Genomic DNA, 18,517 nt, shown 5'->3' on the forward strand with positions numbered 1-18,517 from the left:
TTCCTCCAAACTCTGTTCCAGTTCCCATCTAGGCCTCTTAGGATGCAGGGGACTGTGATGGTACAAGTGCTGCAACTGTAGTCTGCACCTCTTCTCGGATCATAGACTCTATATTGTCTAGAGAGGATTGCTCCTGTTTGAGGAGTCCCGATATGCAGCCTTCACATAGCTTCTTTGTATGTCCCGGCGGGAATCTGGCCGAGCATAGGGGGCATTTATTAGGTTTCTGCTTGGTGGCCGTGGTGGATTGCCTAGGTGCTTCCTTGGCCTGCAAAATATGTATAGGAAAGAGGCTCCTGTATGTCTGCGTATGGGACCATACTAGCCTTTTACTCACATGGTCCGGGGCTGGCTCTAGGGATTGGACTTCTGGACGGCTACCACTTTCCATCTTTACTGAGTCAAGTGCGCTGTCAGTCTGTGTGTCTTTAAATAGTCCGCCTTGCCCGGCTTCAAGACATCTGGTTCATCCTCTTTCCGAGCACAGCTGCTGTTGCGATGACGTGGCTGGCCCTGCTGCGCAAGCCCCCCGCGCGCCGATCCGTCAGGCTCAGTCCCCGTCTAAAGCCCTGCCTTTGTCGACGCCCCCCAATGTACGGGGCGCCGGAATTCAAACTATGCTGGCCTCGGTACACTCTCCCACGCCAAAGGCCACGTCGCGCTGGGTGCCGCCATGTTTGTCTCTGGCCCCGCCCACAGAAGTTGTCACCGGCGCACCTTCCGATTACGCAGCGCGCCGGAAGTCTAGGGCACGAGGCGCCGGCTGCCCTGAAGCCGGAACAGCAGCTGCTGCGCAGAGCCCTCTGGGGGGATGCAGCAGGGATGGGGAGCACACAGCTCGACCCCTCACTGAGGGACGTCTGGCGGTATCAGCACTCATTGTGGAGTGGGTTCTGGCTCCTGCCTCCTCCGCTGAGAACCCTCTGGAGAGGGCACTGCTTCTCCTGGGAGCTCCTGCTCCACCGGGTCCCGACACCCTGAAGAACGCCGGCCTAACAGGTACTCCATGCACCTCTGTGGTCCTCTGCAACTATCCCTGATAGGGGCAGGAAAAACATTGAAGGGTGTTAGTGGGGAGGGGCTATTTAACCTCTTCTGTGTTCCTGTCCCTATCAAAGATAAGGACAACCTCCTGGTGGTATTGTCAGGAGGGATGTCCTGGAAAGAACAATTTACATTTTACTCAAAAATATACCTATAAAGAGAAAAAGCAGACAACTGAACATTTGAAAGTGGTCTCTTAATTTTTGCCAGAGCTGTAGTCTCCCATGGCGCCAATGCTTGACGGAAAGCATGTTGTCCATAGCGCCTTCCGTATCCAGAAATGCTAGCTGGAACGCAGAAATGTGACCGGAAATGGTCTAAGCCGAGACCAGGCATACAAGCTGAAACGCAGTATGCCCTTCAGCAGGCATGTAACCAGGGCTGTGGAGTCGGTAAGCTAAACCTGCGACTCCAACTCCGATTCCACGACTCCAACTCCCACATATATTGCTTATATTTAAGTGAAAAATTTATTGTAGTACAATGTGAACATCAGACATTTAATCGTTTTTATGATACAATAATCAAAATATTTAGATAGAACATAATATATATTTATTGGAATACAACTTTAGAACCCAAAAAACTAATAAATTGTAAATATGTAATACACTATGTAATATCGATTATATATATCACTATGTAATAAACTATGTAAGTGGCAAAAAACAGTTTTCAACAAAAACATACTAAATAACATTTGTGCAGGCTATGAATTTGTTCTAAGAAATAGAATTTCCTCCATCAGATCCTCCTTCATAGATGACCTAAAATCGGACCTAATAATTTAAAGGCTAGATAACAACCTCTCTACACTAAATTGGGTTGGAGGCAAAGCCGTAACCACATGGGCAACATCTCTAACAATTTCCGGGTATAAAGGAATTGCCTCATGCACAGTCAGTTTTGATGAACGGTTGAATTTTTCTATTTCTTTGAGAGCAAGTGAAACATTTTGCTGAAATATGGTCATTCTGCTTGCTATAGGAGACAGAGTGAAATCTTTTTCCTTTCGGCAACGCTTTGTCTGCTCCATGTCATCCAAATACTTGTCAAAGTCAAACTCCTCATCTGATGAGGATGAAGATACGGCAGCAGTAGCACTGTCAGGACCCAAGTCCTCTTGCGCCTGGCAGTCCTCCTGTAGGCCACTCATCCTAACTGCTACCTCAGTCAGAGCTTCTTTTCCTTTAGTAAGCTGTTGATCATCAAGCAATATACGATGACTTGGGTCCACATAAACAGCTGCCAGAAAATTTTTATTTTCCAATAGCTGTGTCTCTCTCCGTTTGATTGAAGCGGAAATGCCATCTGCGATTAAATCTGCTCTTTGGGACAGTCAAAATAGCAAGTTCTTCCACTCCCTTATGAAAATGCCAGGAGTTAAATCCTCAGCTTGTAATTTTTTAGTCACGGTTAATAGGTGATTAAGAAATTCCTTCAATTCAGCCACCTGTGTCCATTGACCTTCATTTAGGGTTACCTGAGGGTTCGCCATATCTATAAGAAACGGTTTTTGCCAGGATCAAAATTAGGGGGGGGGGGGGGGGGGCAGAACCTCATACTGTTCTGCAGAATCTCATACTGCACGCCTCAGCTGCTGCAGAACCATACTGCACAGCCCTACACTTGAAAATAAAGCCTGCACCTTAAGATGTGGTGAATGCAGTCTATTTATTCCAACTGTCAATTGATGTTGATGTGTTACTGAAGACGAGCAATGCCTGTCCTGGGCGTCCTTTTGGGCAGCTATGAGGTGTACCCGACTGATGCTAAAAAAAAAAAAAAAAAAAAAAAAAAAATGGAGTGTTAGTCTGTGTGCTACCCGGCTTTCATTCTTTTTGGTACAGATAAGATATGGATAGACAGATATGGATAAATGGATAGATAGAGCAGATTTCTAATCTGCTTTTGCTATTGAAAACATTATCTATGAGCTCAAAAACCTTTCAGGTGATGCGGTTTTTTAAAAAGCTGATCTGCTTTTGCAGCTGAAAAACATATCCTCAAAAAACACAGCAAAAACACTGAGTGTGAATGTAGCCTTAGATCAGTAATAGAACAGCCATTTATAGGACATTTCATAACTTTCCCAAATTCCTATGAAAAAATATTCGGCACATTCTGCATTGAACTACTGTACCCAATTTATTATATATTTTAGGAGTCGGACCATTTTATACCAACTCTGACTCCACGACTCCGACTCCACAGCCCTGCGTGCTATTACATTTTTTGTTCGGCGGTACGATAAAGCATTTTTTGCCTTTTTTATGGTGTTCACTAAAGGGATTAACTAGTTGGACAGTTTTATAGGTCAGATCGTTGCGGACGCGGCGATACTAAATATGTGTACTTTGTTTAGATTTTTTTCCATTCAAATATTTATTTAGTGATAGAATCTATAGTTTTTTTTAAATATTTTTACCTTTAAACTTTTTTACTTGGTCCCACTATGGAACAATCATTTTTTTGCATGTTGATCGCTTCTATAGTATGCAAATGAAACAGCATCTGCATACCATAGAGGCTATCAGCTCTGCACTGAGAGAGACTTGCTGATCATGCACTGTGAACGATCAGCAAGTTTTCTAGTTCTGGTGACCCAGATGTTGTCATGACGACATCGGGTCACCATGGCAACGAATGGGACCCTGCGTCATGCCGGGGGTTCTGCCAATCCAAAGGCAGAAGGGCTGTCAGTCCTCTGCTGGCTTTCGGAATGATGCGATCGCGTTCGATCACAGCATTTCGGGGGTTAAAATGCCCGGGAGCGCTCTGTGACCGCTCCTGGCACCTAGTGCCAGGTGTCTGCTATCAGAATCAGCTGACACCCTGCAGCAAACCTATCGTGCGTACCTGGTCAGATATTCCGTCCATGTGACCTTGGCCTATTACGTCAAATGTCAGAAAGGGGTTAATCATCCTTTCTGGTCCTTTTTTCCAAAAGGTAATCTTTAAGGGTTCATTCATATGCTAAAGACTGTCAGCAGCAGACATTCGGGATTATGGGTTGGTCATCCTGTTTTGAACAGTACTGAATACTAGACAAACTTACAAATACAGCACCTTTATTTACAAATGTTCGCTTGTTCAATCATTTCCAGGAGGGTCTCGTAGTCAGAAAATTCACTAAGTGCCCGAATCATCTCGTCTAAAAGTTCATCACCAAACAGGAACCCATCAATGTTGTGCACGGACATGCCAATCCGGTGGTCTGTAACACGGTCCTGAGGGAAGTTGTATGTTCTAATTTTTTCTGACCTTCCTTTTGTCCCAACCTAGAGAAAACAATTGATAATATGTTAGATTTAGTTCAAACACAAGCATCAATCCTATAGCTGATGGGGTGAGGGATTAGCACTATTGTGCAATATTGGCACCAGGAATGCCATAGTATTGCTAATATTTGGGCCTAGAGTAACACCCTCATCCCCATCAGTGCATGCTAGGATAAAATCCATATGACTTGTGATATTGCTGCCTTTTATTAGCTTGGCACATCGAAAATGTTCATGACATCTGCTATAAGAGAAGCCAGAAGCGGACTATGCAGGTATGAAGCGAAGGCAGGTTTAAGTAGTGGATTAATGATCTGGATGACAGTCCATTTCAACTAACCCAACCTCCCTAGCTACAAATTTGACATCCCAATAACATTTTTGAAGCTTTCTGGGCCATTTACCTGGATTTTTCTTGCAGTCTGTCGTTTATTAACCTGCTCTTCTAATTTCATGTTGTATAACTTTGCACGGAGAACTTTCATGGCAGTCTCCTTGTTTTTGATTTGGGATCTTTCTTGCTGGCATTCAGAAACTATTCCTGCAATATAAAAGTATGAAAATCAATTAAATAACAATTATCCGTTATTAACCTCTTACCGACATCGGACGTACTATTAGGCAGAGACACACTGCCGTATTTCTCGCACGAGAATCGCATTGTAAAACTCGCACTGGCTGTCTGCTCTCCTGACCTGAGCTTGACAGCTGCATAGCAATCCATCATGCTGTCATGCTAAGGTCAGGAGAGGTGCCGGCCAGTCCGTTCAGTGCGATGCGATTATTGCACAAGAAATACGCCAGTGTGTCTCTGCCCTTACATGGATGTCCGTATCCCCCGCTTTGATGTGGGCTGTAGCAGAGCCAATCAGGATATGGCAGCTTCTAGCCTCCTATGCAGGCTATTGAAGTATGCCAAAAGTAAAAAAGAAAAAGTGTTTAAAAATATAAAAAAAAAAATATAAAAGTTGAAATCACCCCCCTGTTGCCCCATTCAAAATACAAACAAAAAAAAAAAAAACAACACACATCGCCGCATTCAGAATCACCCGATAAAAAAAAAAAAAAGGATTAACCCAATCGCTAAACAGCGTAGCAAGAAATAAAATTAAAAACGCCAAAATTACATTTTTTTTGGTTGCCGTCACATTGCATTAAAATGCAATAACTGGCAATCAAAGGATTGTATCTGCACCAAAATGGTATTAAAAATGGCAGCTTGGCATGCAAAAAATAAACCATCACAGAACCCGAGATCACAAAAAACGAAGACGCTGCGGGTATCGGAATATGGCGCAATTTTTTTTTCTTTTAAGCAAAGTTTGGAATTTTTTTTCACCACTTAGATAAAAAAAGAACCTACACGTTTGGTGTCTATGAACTCGTAATGACCTGGAGAATCATAATGGCAGGTCAGTATTAGCATTTAGTGAACCTAGCAAAAAAGCCAAACAAAAAACAAGTGTGGGATTTCATTTTTTTTTTGCAATTTCACTGCACTTGGAATTTTTTCCCATTTTCTAGTACACAACATGGTAAAACCAATGGTGTGTTCAAAAGAACAACTTGTTCCGCAAAAAAACAAGCCCTCACATGGCCATATTGACGGAAAAATAAAAAGTTACGGCTCTGGGAAGAAGGGGAGCAAAAAAACGATAAAACAAAAAAAGCTCCGATCATGAAGGGGTTATGTAATTTATTTTTTTTCCATAAATCCAGATCCCCCTTAGAGCATATGCACACAGAGCCTTTAAGACGGCTGTGTGTGTGTTGAGTTTTTCCTGTAAAAGACACTTTAGGAAAATGGTAGCAGTATTTTCCTACCTTGCGTTCTTCTCAGTCTTTAGCATCAGCTCTGCGCTGGCAGTTTTTCATTTTTTACTGTATATATTAATAATGAGCGCCTTCCAAGCAGAAGCCGCCCAAAAAGGGACCAGTCACTTCGATCAACCGCTTTGTGGCTTTGGAAACCTGAAGCGATCAACAGAAGTTCAAAAAGACTGAACATGTGTCTTTTTTCACATTGCCATGCTTACGTTCATTTTTTTTCAGCACTTTTTCAGGCAGAATCCTTACAGGGAGTCAGTTATTAGGTTATTGGTACGTAACCTGATAGCAGCATAATGAAGTGTGGAGACTCATTATAGACAGGTGTCATTTACAGAAAAAAAAAAACCTAGAGATCTGAACAGGGATAAGTTGGTGTGCATGCGGTATGTAAGTGCATGTTCACACTGGCCACTAAACAGGAAAAAAAACAAAAAAAAAAACAAAGATGGAAACACAAGCAAATACCCTGCCCTAAATAAACCGCAATAGCGCAAGAAAATAATATAGGGTCCTTAGTTAATTTTGGTTAAAAAAAAAATGCAAAAGTAATCCCACCACTTCACGGTGACCCCAATAGTGATGGTCCTAACCTCTAGTATTAAAACCTTACCATCGTGCTGCATGCACATCAACTTATATCCCAGTTCAGATCTTAAAGTTTTTTTCAGTCTGTTTGAACCCTGTGCATATAAAAGGTGTAACTTGCCTTTTCTTTGAGCTGAACTAATATTATATTCATGTGGTCCCACATGGCTATGTGTTTACTAGCAGGGTTTTGTCCTTCTCAGCCCTTATCCACATTACGTCACTTGACAAGCTGGAAGGTTTTAATATCTGAGGTTAGGACTGTCCCGATTAGGCCTCTTTCACACTTCCGTTTTTTACAATCAGTCACAATCCGCCAGGATTTGAAAAAAACGGATCCGCAATTTTCTTTTGAGGATCCGTTTTTTTCCCCATTGACTTCCATTATTGGCGGATTGTGACGGATTGCCGTCGATGAAAACGGATCCGCCAGCCGTCCTTTTGGCGGATCTTGACTGATGCAAAAAACTGAAGTATGAAAGAGGCCTTAGGGTCACCGTGAAGTGGTGGGATGGCTTTTGCATTTTTTTTTAATCAAAATTATATTAACCAAATACTCTATATTGTTTTCATGCACTATTGCTGTTTATTTGTTTGTTTTTTGTTTGTTTTAAGTATCGACTGAGCCAATGTGTGAATGGTCCAATCTCTTGAAGCCCGGATGAGCAGCACAATGAGTGGGCGCCCTGTGGCCTTTACTGTTGGCTACCTTGTGCCCAGTACTGGTGTCCCGGAGATCCTGTGCCACATGGTCAGGATAATTATGGTGTTGATACAGCTATGCCATCAGTGTCATACTTGGATAAAACAAAAATAACATAGTAAATGAGTGTTGGGAGTTTGATGTCCTGGTGAAGATTAGCAGAGCCATCTTGGCCACCTACCAGTTGGTATGTGAACAATCCTCACGGCGCTGTCTGTGGTGTTCACATGTTGTCCACCAGCACCACTGGCTCTTTTGGTTTCAATACGTAAATCCTTAGGATTAATTATTAGATGAATCTGCCGGCAGAGAAGTGAAAGAACACGTTTTATAGACATTCAGAGGCTGGCTACAGACCCTAACCACATCCTGATCACACCTGCAAGGGTGGTTACAATGCATCACAGCTCATAGGAGTTTAAGGCCTTGCTCAGACCTCTATTTATTCTGTAGTATATGAAAAAAAGCAGATGATTTTCATTGGCATGCCAATTTTTGACATAGGATATTTTCTTGAAGGCGAAAAAAAAAGTTGTAAAGTTTCTCTTATCCATAGGGGCTTATGAAGACATCCACGCAAATCAATCCAAACAAGGAGTGCTAATGCACAAACTGGCCGCAGGTCTTCCCACCGGAGTACGGCAGCTTCATGTAGGTCTAGGAGGCCTTCCCGCTCGGGTTGGGAGAGCTGCAGCCAGTCTGCATGGCGAGATCCAGAGTAATCGGTTTGAGTTAAGAAACAGACAACGCACTCATTGCACAGTGATGCCATTCATGTGCTGTCTGTGATTTTTTTCCAGACATTTCGGCTATGTTCACACGTTGTGTTTTGATGCTGTTTTATGCAAATTTAAAGCTGTGATTTACAGTACCTGCAAAAGCTATCAGGTTTCAGAAATCTCATTCACACATATTGTTTTTTCTTCTGATTGAATTTCAAGACTGCAGCACGTCACTTTCAGATTTGGAAGCGTCTTTTCAACCATGGTGTAAAACAAAACAAAAAAAAAATAGCAAAAACGCAGGTATCAGATCTTGCTGTGTTTTTGGTGCAGAAAAATGAGGAACAGGCACTAAACCGTATCAGCATGAAAAAATGACAGGAAAAAAAAACGCCTGCAATACCTGCTTTTTTAAGCAGCTTCTTTTCCTATGAGAGCAGGCTTTGCTTGAAGAAAAAAAAAAAAACACCACAAACGCAAAGTGAGAACATAGCCTTAGTCTACAAAAAATAAAGAAAAAAAAACCCACATACATGTGAACGGCTCCACAGATTATAATGTGTCTGTGTTCTATCCATGAACGGAACTGAGAAAACACATGTGAAAAACTGCTGTTTGAATAATGCCAAAGACAGGAGAGAAGTTTACAACCGTGACTGCCCCAATGGCTGGAACCGCTCGTTATAGAAACGGAAAAACAAAATTGCAAGAAATTAATTCTTTTCATGATGGACACAAATATTCCAAGACCACCTCATAAATCTGCACTACCAGAAAATGTTTTTTTATGCCTGAAACTGGTGTAAACTTATATGTAAAGTAGTGTAATTGTGTTAATATAATCAGCGATCGCTGGCTTGTCCGGTTCCTGGCGCCGCTCCTGTCCTCTCACTCACATGACTTCAATTCCTCCTCACCAGATAACGATCTATGCATCGGCTGCAAGGATTTTTTGTTCAGTGCATGCGTATGAAGTATCAGAACAAGGCTGCATAGACTTGTACTATAAGGCGCCGTTCACATGTTCTGTGTTTTTCATTCTCCTGATTTTTTCTTACAAATACTGAGGTAAAAAAGTCTCCAAATACTGAAGTGGTGATGTGTTTCTATTATACTTTTCCTCTGATTAAACCAGGAGAGGAACAATGACCAAATACTGAAGGTGTGAACGTGGCCTAATAGAGACTTCTGACTCACACATAAGACCATAGTGAGCTGGTGAGGTGGAATTTCAGCCAAGTGAATGAGAGCAGTAGCACCAGAAACCTAAGAGTATGGTGATCGACAAGTATAGGGAAATGCTTCATTAACTAGTGAGTAAAGATGTGCAAGTTTGTTTGGCTTCCTCCTTATTCGGAAAGCTATAGCGCTTACCGAATAAGCTGCATCAGGAACCTGGATCGCTCCTGCTGATCAGATGTTCGCCGCCACAGCTCCATATGTCGCAGCTGTGTGACAGTCACAACACATGCATGGAGAGCCTGTGCGTTGGGCTCTCCATGCATGTGTTGGGATGTAGCTGCAGTGGTGGACAACTGATAGCCGGTGCGATCCAGGTAGCCGGGTTCCCGATGCAGCTTATTCAGGAAGCGCTATAGGAGGGAGCCGAACAAATTCGCTCATTTCTACTAGTGAGGTCTTTGGATGGCATTCAGCTGGTCGCCATTTTATTGGAAAATTAGTGCTGCAAGCTGCCTGTTTTGCCCCGAAAAAAAAGTGTAAGATTTGCCACAAAGCCTTTTAATGGAGGCTCCAACACATTTGGACTTGACACCATCATAGATATTGACAATGTTAGTTTGGAAACCAATTTAATTAAGGAAATACAACCAGCCATGCCTGCAATTGTGTCCGTAATACAGATGAGAAAAAAACGGCAGCTATACAGTCCTGGGAAATATTCTTATGGTATGTGCAGACAATTAGTAAATGCTGCGGGTTGGGCGATGCGTACTTCTGCAGCGTCCAGCTGTTACAGCAAAGTGGATGGGATTTCAAGACATCCCATGCCTACTATGCGTCCAGAGATGCCCCCAGAGACGGACAGGCGGCGCATCTTTCCAGACCGCAGCTTGTCTATTTATCTTGCGCAGGAAGAGAGTCACCCTTACAATATATTGGACACTGTGAACCCACACGGTTCAGTGAACACATGCGGATTCACCTGCGTTCAATAGATGGCAGCGCTTTGGATGCAGTGGACATGTGCAACGTCCAAAGCGCCACCAATTACTGAACGTGTGCACCTACCCTTACAGTTGATGAAAATGGATGATTTTAACGAACATTAGTGTCAGTCATCGTCTGGAATCAATTTCAATGTACAAAAGATCTTTTATCCACGAACAATATTTCTTTCAGGCCATGTTCACTGGAGAGCTTTAAAAGTACCCGTGCTGTCCGTGTCGAAAATTGGATATCATACAGAGCGATGTTATGGATTAGATTGCCTTGGACATTCATTATTTTATGTTATTGGCAATACAGTGGAGAGACAGTGTAACAAGACAGCACTATTTTGGGAAGTTATTGAGTATTGGGCAGATTCAGAGTTTTCGCTTGGAGTGTGGGTCTGTGTGTAAAAACAGCAGAATGCACTAGTGTCTTACTCATTTTGGATGAGACTCACCTACTCAAGACTATGGGTGTGCAAAAATCGGGTCCAATAAGAATCATCTCATTCATCCATTTATTTTTTTTAGGCACAGATCAGTTATAGATAGATTGCAGGTTCAACAATAGTTACGGTAAATTATAATCAGGTTATTGACTGTGCATGTTTCTATAAAATATATCTAATCTCTGATAATTCCCCAAGAGGCAAAGTCCATCTGGTGCCCACTGTGGCCATTCAAAAAGCCTTGTCTACCCATCTACTAGACAAGGCTAGATTATGAATAGAAGCTGAATGCCTTCATTTCACTCCTGTCAGCCCCTCACTACCAGTCAACGCTGCAGTACAGGGGGATGTTACAGTCACCGCTCACTGTACAGTGAGTGCACATTAATCACTGCCCAGAACATCGATTGACAGCCGGCTCCAGAGTGTGTATACAGAGCAGACTGTCAATCACTGGAACCGCTTTCTGCAGCACCCCAATCACTGGCAGGGAGAATAAAACACCATCTTCTCTTCATATAGGTGCTGCCCACAATAAGGCAGCCAGGCATAATTTACATGCCATTTACCTGCACATTAAAACTTCAGCAACAGGGAAATAGCATTTGTGGAGGTTACTGGTTCCTTCTAATTATTGAGGTATACGGCCACATGCACACTTTGAGAATCTGGTCAGTTTTTTACCTCAGTATTTGTAAGCCAAAACCAAGCGTGGAACAATCAGAGGAAAAGTATAATAGAAACACGTCACCACTTCTGGATTTATCTCCAACTCCTGGTGCTGGCTTACAAATACTGAGGTAAAATACTGACCAAATACTGAAAGTGGTCTAAAACTGGCTGCCATGCAGAGGTCATATGGATGAATAAAGAAGTGGACATACAGATAACACGGATGCTTATCGGTTTTTTGCTATCCATGTAAAGCCAGCCTTAACCGCTTAGGCCTGTTTCACACTTACGTTGTCGGCGGTCAGCTGAAATCCGCCAAAGGTGAAAAACAACTGATCTGTCTCCGTTCAGTGATGTACGGATGACAGCGGACCACGTTGTAGTTCGGATCCGTGGAAGATGGAAAGGGGAAAAGGGGGAAAGGGAGAGAGAATTTTTGCGGCTCCCGGAACGGCATTTAATGGTTAAAACTGCTCCCGGGGCAAACCTCACGGGCATGCGCAGTTGAAATTAGCGGACTGTCAACCAAAAAAAACGTTGCAGTGTCCATCTGGTCCACCCAGGAGCCGATAAAATGCTCATGGATCCGTCAAAAAACAGACCCAACGGACGACCATCAGTCAAAATCCGCCACTAATACAAATCAATGGGGGAAAAAACGGATCCGCCGAAAAATGGGCGGATCTATTTTTTTCTAAAAGCGGCGGATCTTGACTGACGTCAAAAAACTAAGTGTGAAACAGGCCTTAACTTCTTAATGACAGCCAATACATCTTTTTACTGACCTGAGATATAAGAAAATATCATCCCCATACAGGTGACAATCCAGCACCTCTCAACTGTACACTATAGCTGACACCTTGCTGCATCACAAACGATCAGTGTTGGCACCGTCCATATCTGTTTAAACCCTTAGTTGCTGATGACAATAGTGACTACATCTAATAAATGGTTAATATATTAAAGCAGAAGCCCCCACAATCTAATTGACACACTGAGATCATGACTGTGTGGTCCTGATGTTTGCCATAGCTGTTCATGGCCAAATAGCGGATTTAGAGTCTCCCGGCTATAGCGGACAGTTCAGAAGTTAGCGACATTTAGGTGGTAAACAAACACTTTTTCATTCTTGCTATACCACTTTGCATTAATTCCTGAAACGCACCTGAAAGGTTAATAAACTATCTGACATAAGTTTTCAATATGTCAGGGGGTGATGTTTTTAAAATGGTATCACGATTGGGGTTTTCCAATATATAGGACCCCCAAAGTTACTTCAAACCTGAATAGGTCCCTCAAAAAAAATAAATTTTGTAAATTTCCTTGAAAAAATGACTGCTACACTTTTAAACCTCCTGAAAGGCTAACAAAAAAATTAGCGTTTTAAAAATGGTGCTGATGTAAAGCAGGCATGAGGGAAATATTATTTATTAATGTTTTGCTGTGCTATGACCATCTGGATTAAAGGGATAATCATTCAAAGTTTGAAAATTGCAATTTTTTTTTATATTTTTGTCAAATTTCTGATATTTTTTATAAATGAACACAAAATGTATCAACCTAAGTTTACCATTATCATAAATTGTAATGTGCCACGAAAAAAACAATCTCAAAATCAAAGTAATTTGTTGAAGCGTTCCAGAGTTATCACCGCGTAATGTGACACTGGTCAGAATTTAAAAAATTGGCCCCGTCAATAAGGGGTTAAGGACCCTGTGATTTTTCATTTTTAAACTTTCGTTTTTTTTCTCCCCTTATTCCTAAAGCCATAACATTTTTATTTTTCTGTACTCCTAGCTGTATGAGGGCTTACTTTTTCCAGAAAAGTTGTTGAATAACACCATCCATTTTATCATGTGATGTAATAGAAAGTGAGACATAAAATTCCAAGTAAAGCAAAATGATTCTCTTAACCTTCTGGCCCTTACTGAAACCTGGATCCAGCAGTCAGACACCACCGCTGCCGTTGCGCTCTCATATGGTGGACTACACTTCTCTCATACCCCAAGATCGGGCAACAGAGCAGGTGGAGGCGTTGGTCTGCTCCTATCACCCAAATGTACCTTTCAGGTTATCCCTCAACTACCCTCACTTGTCTTCCCTTCTTTTGAGGTCCATGCCGCCAGACTCCACATCCCTTTCTCCATGCGAGTGGCCGTGGTGTATCGTCCTCCGGACCCCTCCCATCAGTTCTTGGATCACATTGCCACCTGGCTTCCTCATTTTCTCTCCTGTGACTTCCACACCCTCATCATGGGTGATTTCAACATCTCCATTGCTCTTCCCCTCTACCCATCTGCTACTCACCTTTTATCTCTAACCTCCTCTTTCAGCCTTTCGCAGCTTACTAATTCTCCAATGCATGAAGACGGAAACTCCCTCAACTTGGTCTTCTCTCAGCTCTGCTCAGTGGATGATTTCACAAATTTCTCTGTCTCACTCTCTGACCACAACCTTCTATCAATCTTTATCAAGAACTGCCATCCCGCTCAGAACACCCACACTTTCCACACATATAAAAACATACAGGCCATTAACACCCAGAAACTTATGAAGAACTTGCAGTCAGTCATCTTTGGCCCCTATCTCCTCCCTCTCATGTCCTGATTCTGCACTGAAGCATTACAACAAAATACTGCAAAGTTTCCTGGATGAAATTGCACCTCCTATACATAGAACAATAGGCACAGACTGCGACAACTGTGGCACACGCTTCCTGCAGCAGTGCTCCAGGTGCGCCGAACGTCTGTGCAGAAAATCCAATCTACCCGAAGATTTCACCCATTATAAGTTTATGCTTAAAACATACAACACTGCTCTTCACCTCTCCAAACAAACCTATTTCAACACCCTCATCACCTCACTATCAAATAACCCGAAACATCTCTGACACTTTTCATTCCCTACTCAACCCATGAGTGCAGGCCCCAACCACAGATCTCCACACTGACGATCTGGCCAATTATTTCAAAGAAAAAAAATGACCATATCCGACGGGAAATTATCTCCCAATCCCCTCATACCATGCACTGTCCTCCCTCCCCCCACTGTATCTAACTCACTCTCTGATTTTGAACCAGTCACAGAAGAAGAAGTAATCGAGCTCTTTGCATCTTCTCGCCCTACCACTTGCACCAGTGACCTCATTCCGTCACATCTTCTCCAGTACCTTTCCCCTGCTGTCACTGCTCACCTAAGGCTACTTTCACATTAGCGTTTTTTAGCGCTGCGCTTTGTGCGCAATGGAAACACATGCAAAAAACGCATCATGCGTTTTGCATGCATTTGATTTTTTTAGGCGCGTGCGTTTTAACCAGTTTCTAGCCATCTTAACTCTTAAAACGCATGCGATTTTAAACACAGGAGTGCGCATATCCATGTGCATGCCTGCGTTCCCATAGACTGTAATGTGTTATTTTGGCGCATTCCGTGCGCATGCTTTTTTTTTTTTTTAAACACAGGTTGGACGGACCAAAAATGCAACAGGTTGCGCCTAGGCGCACACTACAAAAAACGCATGCGCACAAAAACACATGCAAACGCTAGACCATGCGCCCCCATGTTAAACATAGGGGCGCATGGACGCGCACAATGCGCTGCGCTTAAAAACGCTAATCTGAAACCAGCCTAACAAAAATATTCAACCTCTCTCTCTTCCGGTATCTTTCCCTCATTTACGCATGCTATCATACATCCATTACTTAAAAAAAAAACATCCCTCGACCAAAACTGTGCCGCTAACTATAGACCTGTCTCTAATCTTCCCTTCATCTCTAAACTCCTGGAACGCCTGGGTCCACTCCCATCTCATCCGCTATCTCTCAAATAATGCTCTTCTCGACCCTCTACAATCCAGTTTTTTCCCGTTACACTCTACTGAAACTGCCCTCACTAAAGTCTCTAATGATCTACTAACAGCTAAATTTAATGGTCACTACTCCATGCTAATTCTCTTGGATCTCTCCGCAGCATTCGACACTGTGGATCATCAGCTCCTCTTCACTATGCTCCGCTCCATCGGTCTCAAGGACACTGTTCTCTCCTGGTTCTCTCTCTCTGACTGCACCTTCACTGTATCTTTTGCTGGTTCCTCCTCCTCCTCCCCTCTTCCCCTTACTGTTGGGGTTCCTCAAGGATCAGTCCTAGGCCCCCTCCTCTTCTCTCTGTATACTGCCCCTATTGGACAAACAATCAGTTTCCAGTACCATCTCTATGCTGATGACACCCAATTATGCACTACTTCTCCTGATATCACACCTGCCGTTTTTAGAAAACACCAGTGATTGTCGTACCGCTGTGTCTAACATCATGTCCTCCCTCTATCTGAAACTGAACCTGTCAAAAACTGAACTCGTGTTTCCTCCCTCTACTAACCTACCTATGCCTAACATTGCCATTTCTGTGTCTGGTTCCACCATTATTCCCCAGCAACATGCCCGCTGTCTTGGGGTCATACGTGATTCCGAGCTTTCATTCACGCCCCACATCCGATCACTGGCTCACTCTTGTCATTTGCACCTCAAAAACATTTCTAGAATTCAACCTTTTCTTACTTTCAACTCTGCAAGAACTCTTACTCTCTTATTCATTCACGTCTGGACTATTGTAACTCCCTACTAATCGGCCTCCCTCTTACTAAACCCTCCCCTTTCCAATCTGTCTTGAATGCTGCAGCCAGGATCATAGCCCTCACCAATCGTTATACCAATGCATCTACCTTGTGCCAGTCCTTACACTGGTTATCCATCCACTCCAGAATTCAGTATAAACTTATTACCCTCATCCACAAAGCACACCATGGCTCAGCACCACCCTACATCTCCTCTCTCGTCTCAGTCTACCACCCGACCCGTGCTCTATGTTCTGCTAATGACCTTAGGTTAACGTCCTCAATAATCAGAACCTCCCACTCCCGTCTCCAAGACTTTTCACGTGCTGCGCCAATTCTTTGGCATGCACTACTGTTATGAATGGGTCACCGAGGAGGATAGCAGGCCCAGGCTAAGCCACAGAAAACCAGAGAGGTTGGTAACTAAGCAGATTCAGACCCCTGATCCTGTCCACACAACTAGCAGTAGCTGTGGAGCGTATCTACGATGATCCTAGACGCCTCGGCACAGCCGGAGAGCTAACTAAGCATAAAGCAAGAAAGGGGAAATCTAAACTGCCCTGGAGCAGACCCCAAAGGAATAGATAGCCTCCAAACATATACTGTCGGAGAGACAAGATGAAAACACAAACGCAGGCAGAAAAATAGACTGAGCAAACGATGGGGCCCACACTGACTAGACAGGACAGGAAAGGAAAGACACTGTCTGCAATCACGCAAAAAACCCTGCAAAAAGTCCAACACGTCTGATGCACAAAAACACTGAAGTCACATGACTTCACCCCACTATATCAGCACTCTGGTATATTCTGAAAACAAAGCAAAAAGAGACCAATATAAAACGGGACAAGACAAACTGGCACATGCAGTAAACATATGGGCGGTGATTCAGAACAGCCCCAGCCGGAGCTAGCTGACCCGCACAAAGCAGAGATAAACAAAACCAGATCAAATGCAAACAGAATAGCAAATGAACAACTTAGCTGAACATGCAGGGAAAGAGCAGGAGACATCAGACCTCAGGAGGCCCAAGAAGAAAATCACCAGCAGGGATAGGTGGAGTCAGCTGTCTTTAATTCCAGCCAGAAACCCCAGATCTCCAATCGTCTTCCTCATTATCAGGTGGCAAGCCTCTGTAAATCAGATCAGCTCCACTACCTCCAGTAACCACCAGAGGGAGCCCAGAAAGAGAACTCTCAATCTGACCAGCTCCACTGTCTTCAGTAATCACCAGAGGGAAGCCAGAGAGAGAATTCACAACACCTACCCAGGTTTATACGATTAATTCCCACAATTTTAAGCGTGCCCTAAAAAATACATTTGTTCAGACTGGCCTACCGCCTCAATGCATTAACCTATCACTGTGTAACCCATTCAAAATTTTAACCATAACCAGGTTCCTCGCATCATGTCCTCACATGCTTTATGCATTTAATAGCCCTCTGTGTCTGTATTGTTACATACTTATGCTGATAACCGGTTCATGCAGCAACAGGAACACCCAATTCCAACACTATGGCTGGTCTGAACAACAAAAGCAATTGTTACCATCCACCTTTCGTATCTTCCCTTTTCTTCATAGACTGTAAGCTTGTGAGCAGGGCCCTCATTCCTCTTGGTATCTGTTTTGATCTATGTGATTATTGGTATGCTGTAATGTCTATTGTCTGTACAAGTCCTCTCTAAAGTAAAGTGCTGCGGAATATGTCACCGCTATAGAAATAAAATTTTTATTATGCATTATATTATATATATTAGCCACCTGCGCATGTGCAGATTGAGATCTCGGGAGATAACCATTTTTCCCACTACAGGGCAATCAATAGGAAAGGGTACTCCGCTCACCATCATGTTATGAGAGCTCAGGGTCTGCAGCCCTGCATCGCCTGGATGCCTCCTCCCAGCCCAAGACCTACAACATCACCCCACTCCAGCCATCACCGGCCTCCTGAAACAGCGTGCCTGCCACCTGTGACCCCTGTGCACCCCCTGGTTAGCTACCATTATGACGGACTACAAGACATTTAAAAAGAAAAAAAAAAAATCAATTCTGGAGTTTTGACTTCTTTTATCGTTATGCAGTTTTTCATTCAGATTTATTTTAAATTTTGATGGATTGGACTTTTACATACGCAGCAATACCAAATATTCTGTATAATGTATATATACCGTATATACTTGTGTATAAGCCGAGATTTTCAGCCCATTTTTTGGGCCTGAAAGTCCCCCTCTCGGCTTATATGCGAGTCATATACCGGGGGAGGGGGAGCGGGGGTGTCAGAGATCATACTCACCTCTCCTGGCATGTCTCTGCAGCCTCTGAGTCTCCCTCTGCCATCTGCATTCAGCGGTCACGTGGTACCGCTCATTAAACTCATGAACATGTGCATATTTATGAGTTTAATAAGCGGTACCACGTGACCAGCTGAATGCAGGAAGCAGACGGCAGAG

At 43.2% G+C, this 18,517-nt stretch overlaps 1 protein-coding gene across 6 annotated transcripts in view; it reads right to left on the bottom strand.

Moving 5' to 3' along the window:
• Positions 1-1,490: 1,490 nt before the first annotated feature.
• MTRF1L (mitochondrial translation release factor 1 like) overlaps positions 1,491-18,517 on the bottom strand; it is a 28,713-nt gene continuing 11,686 nt past the window's right edge. For 3 of the 6 annotated variants that reach the window (XM_073557699.1, XM_073557696.1, XM_073557701.1), the window contains 4 exons: positions 7,625-7,742; positions 4,730-4,866; positions 4,114-4,325; positions 1,491-2,816 (listed from right to left, as the gene is read on the bottom strand). In XM_073557699.1, the coding sequence (XP_073413800.1) occupies positions 4,116-4,325; positions 4,730-4,866; positions 7,625-7,742 (465 nt within the window). In that variant the 3' untranslated portion in view covers positions 1,491-2,816; positions 4,114-4,115. Of the gene's footprint in view, positions 2,817-4,098; positions 4,326-4,729; positions 4,867-6,149; positions 6,297-7,624; positions 7,743-18,517 lie in introns of those variants that run through there. The other 3 variants (XM_073557697.1, XM_073557698.1, XM_073557700.1) reach the window with 3 other exon arrangements.

The sequence above is a fragment of the Dendrobates tinctorius genome, unplaced genomic scaffold (genome assembly GCF_039654945.1).
Source record: "Dendrobates tinctorius isolate UK_male_01 unplaced genomic scaffold, ASM3965494v1 ptg000250l, whole genome shotgun sequence".
NCBI lineage: Eukaryota > Metazoa > Chordata > Amphibia > Anura > Dendrobatidae > Dendrobates > Dendrobates tinctorius.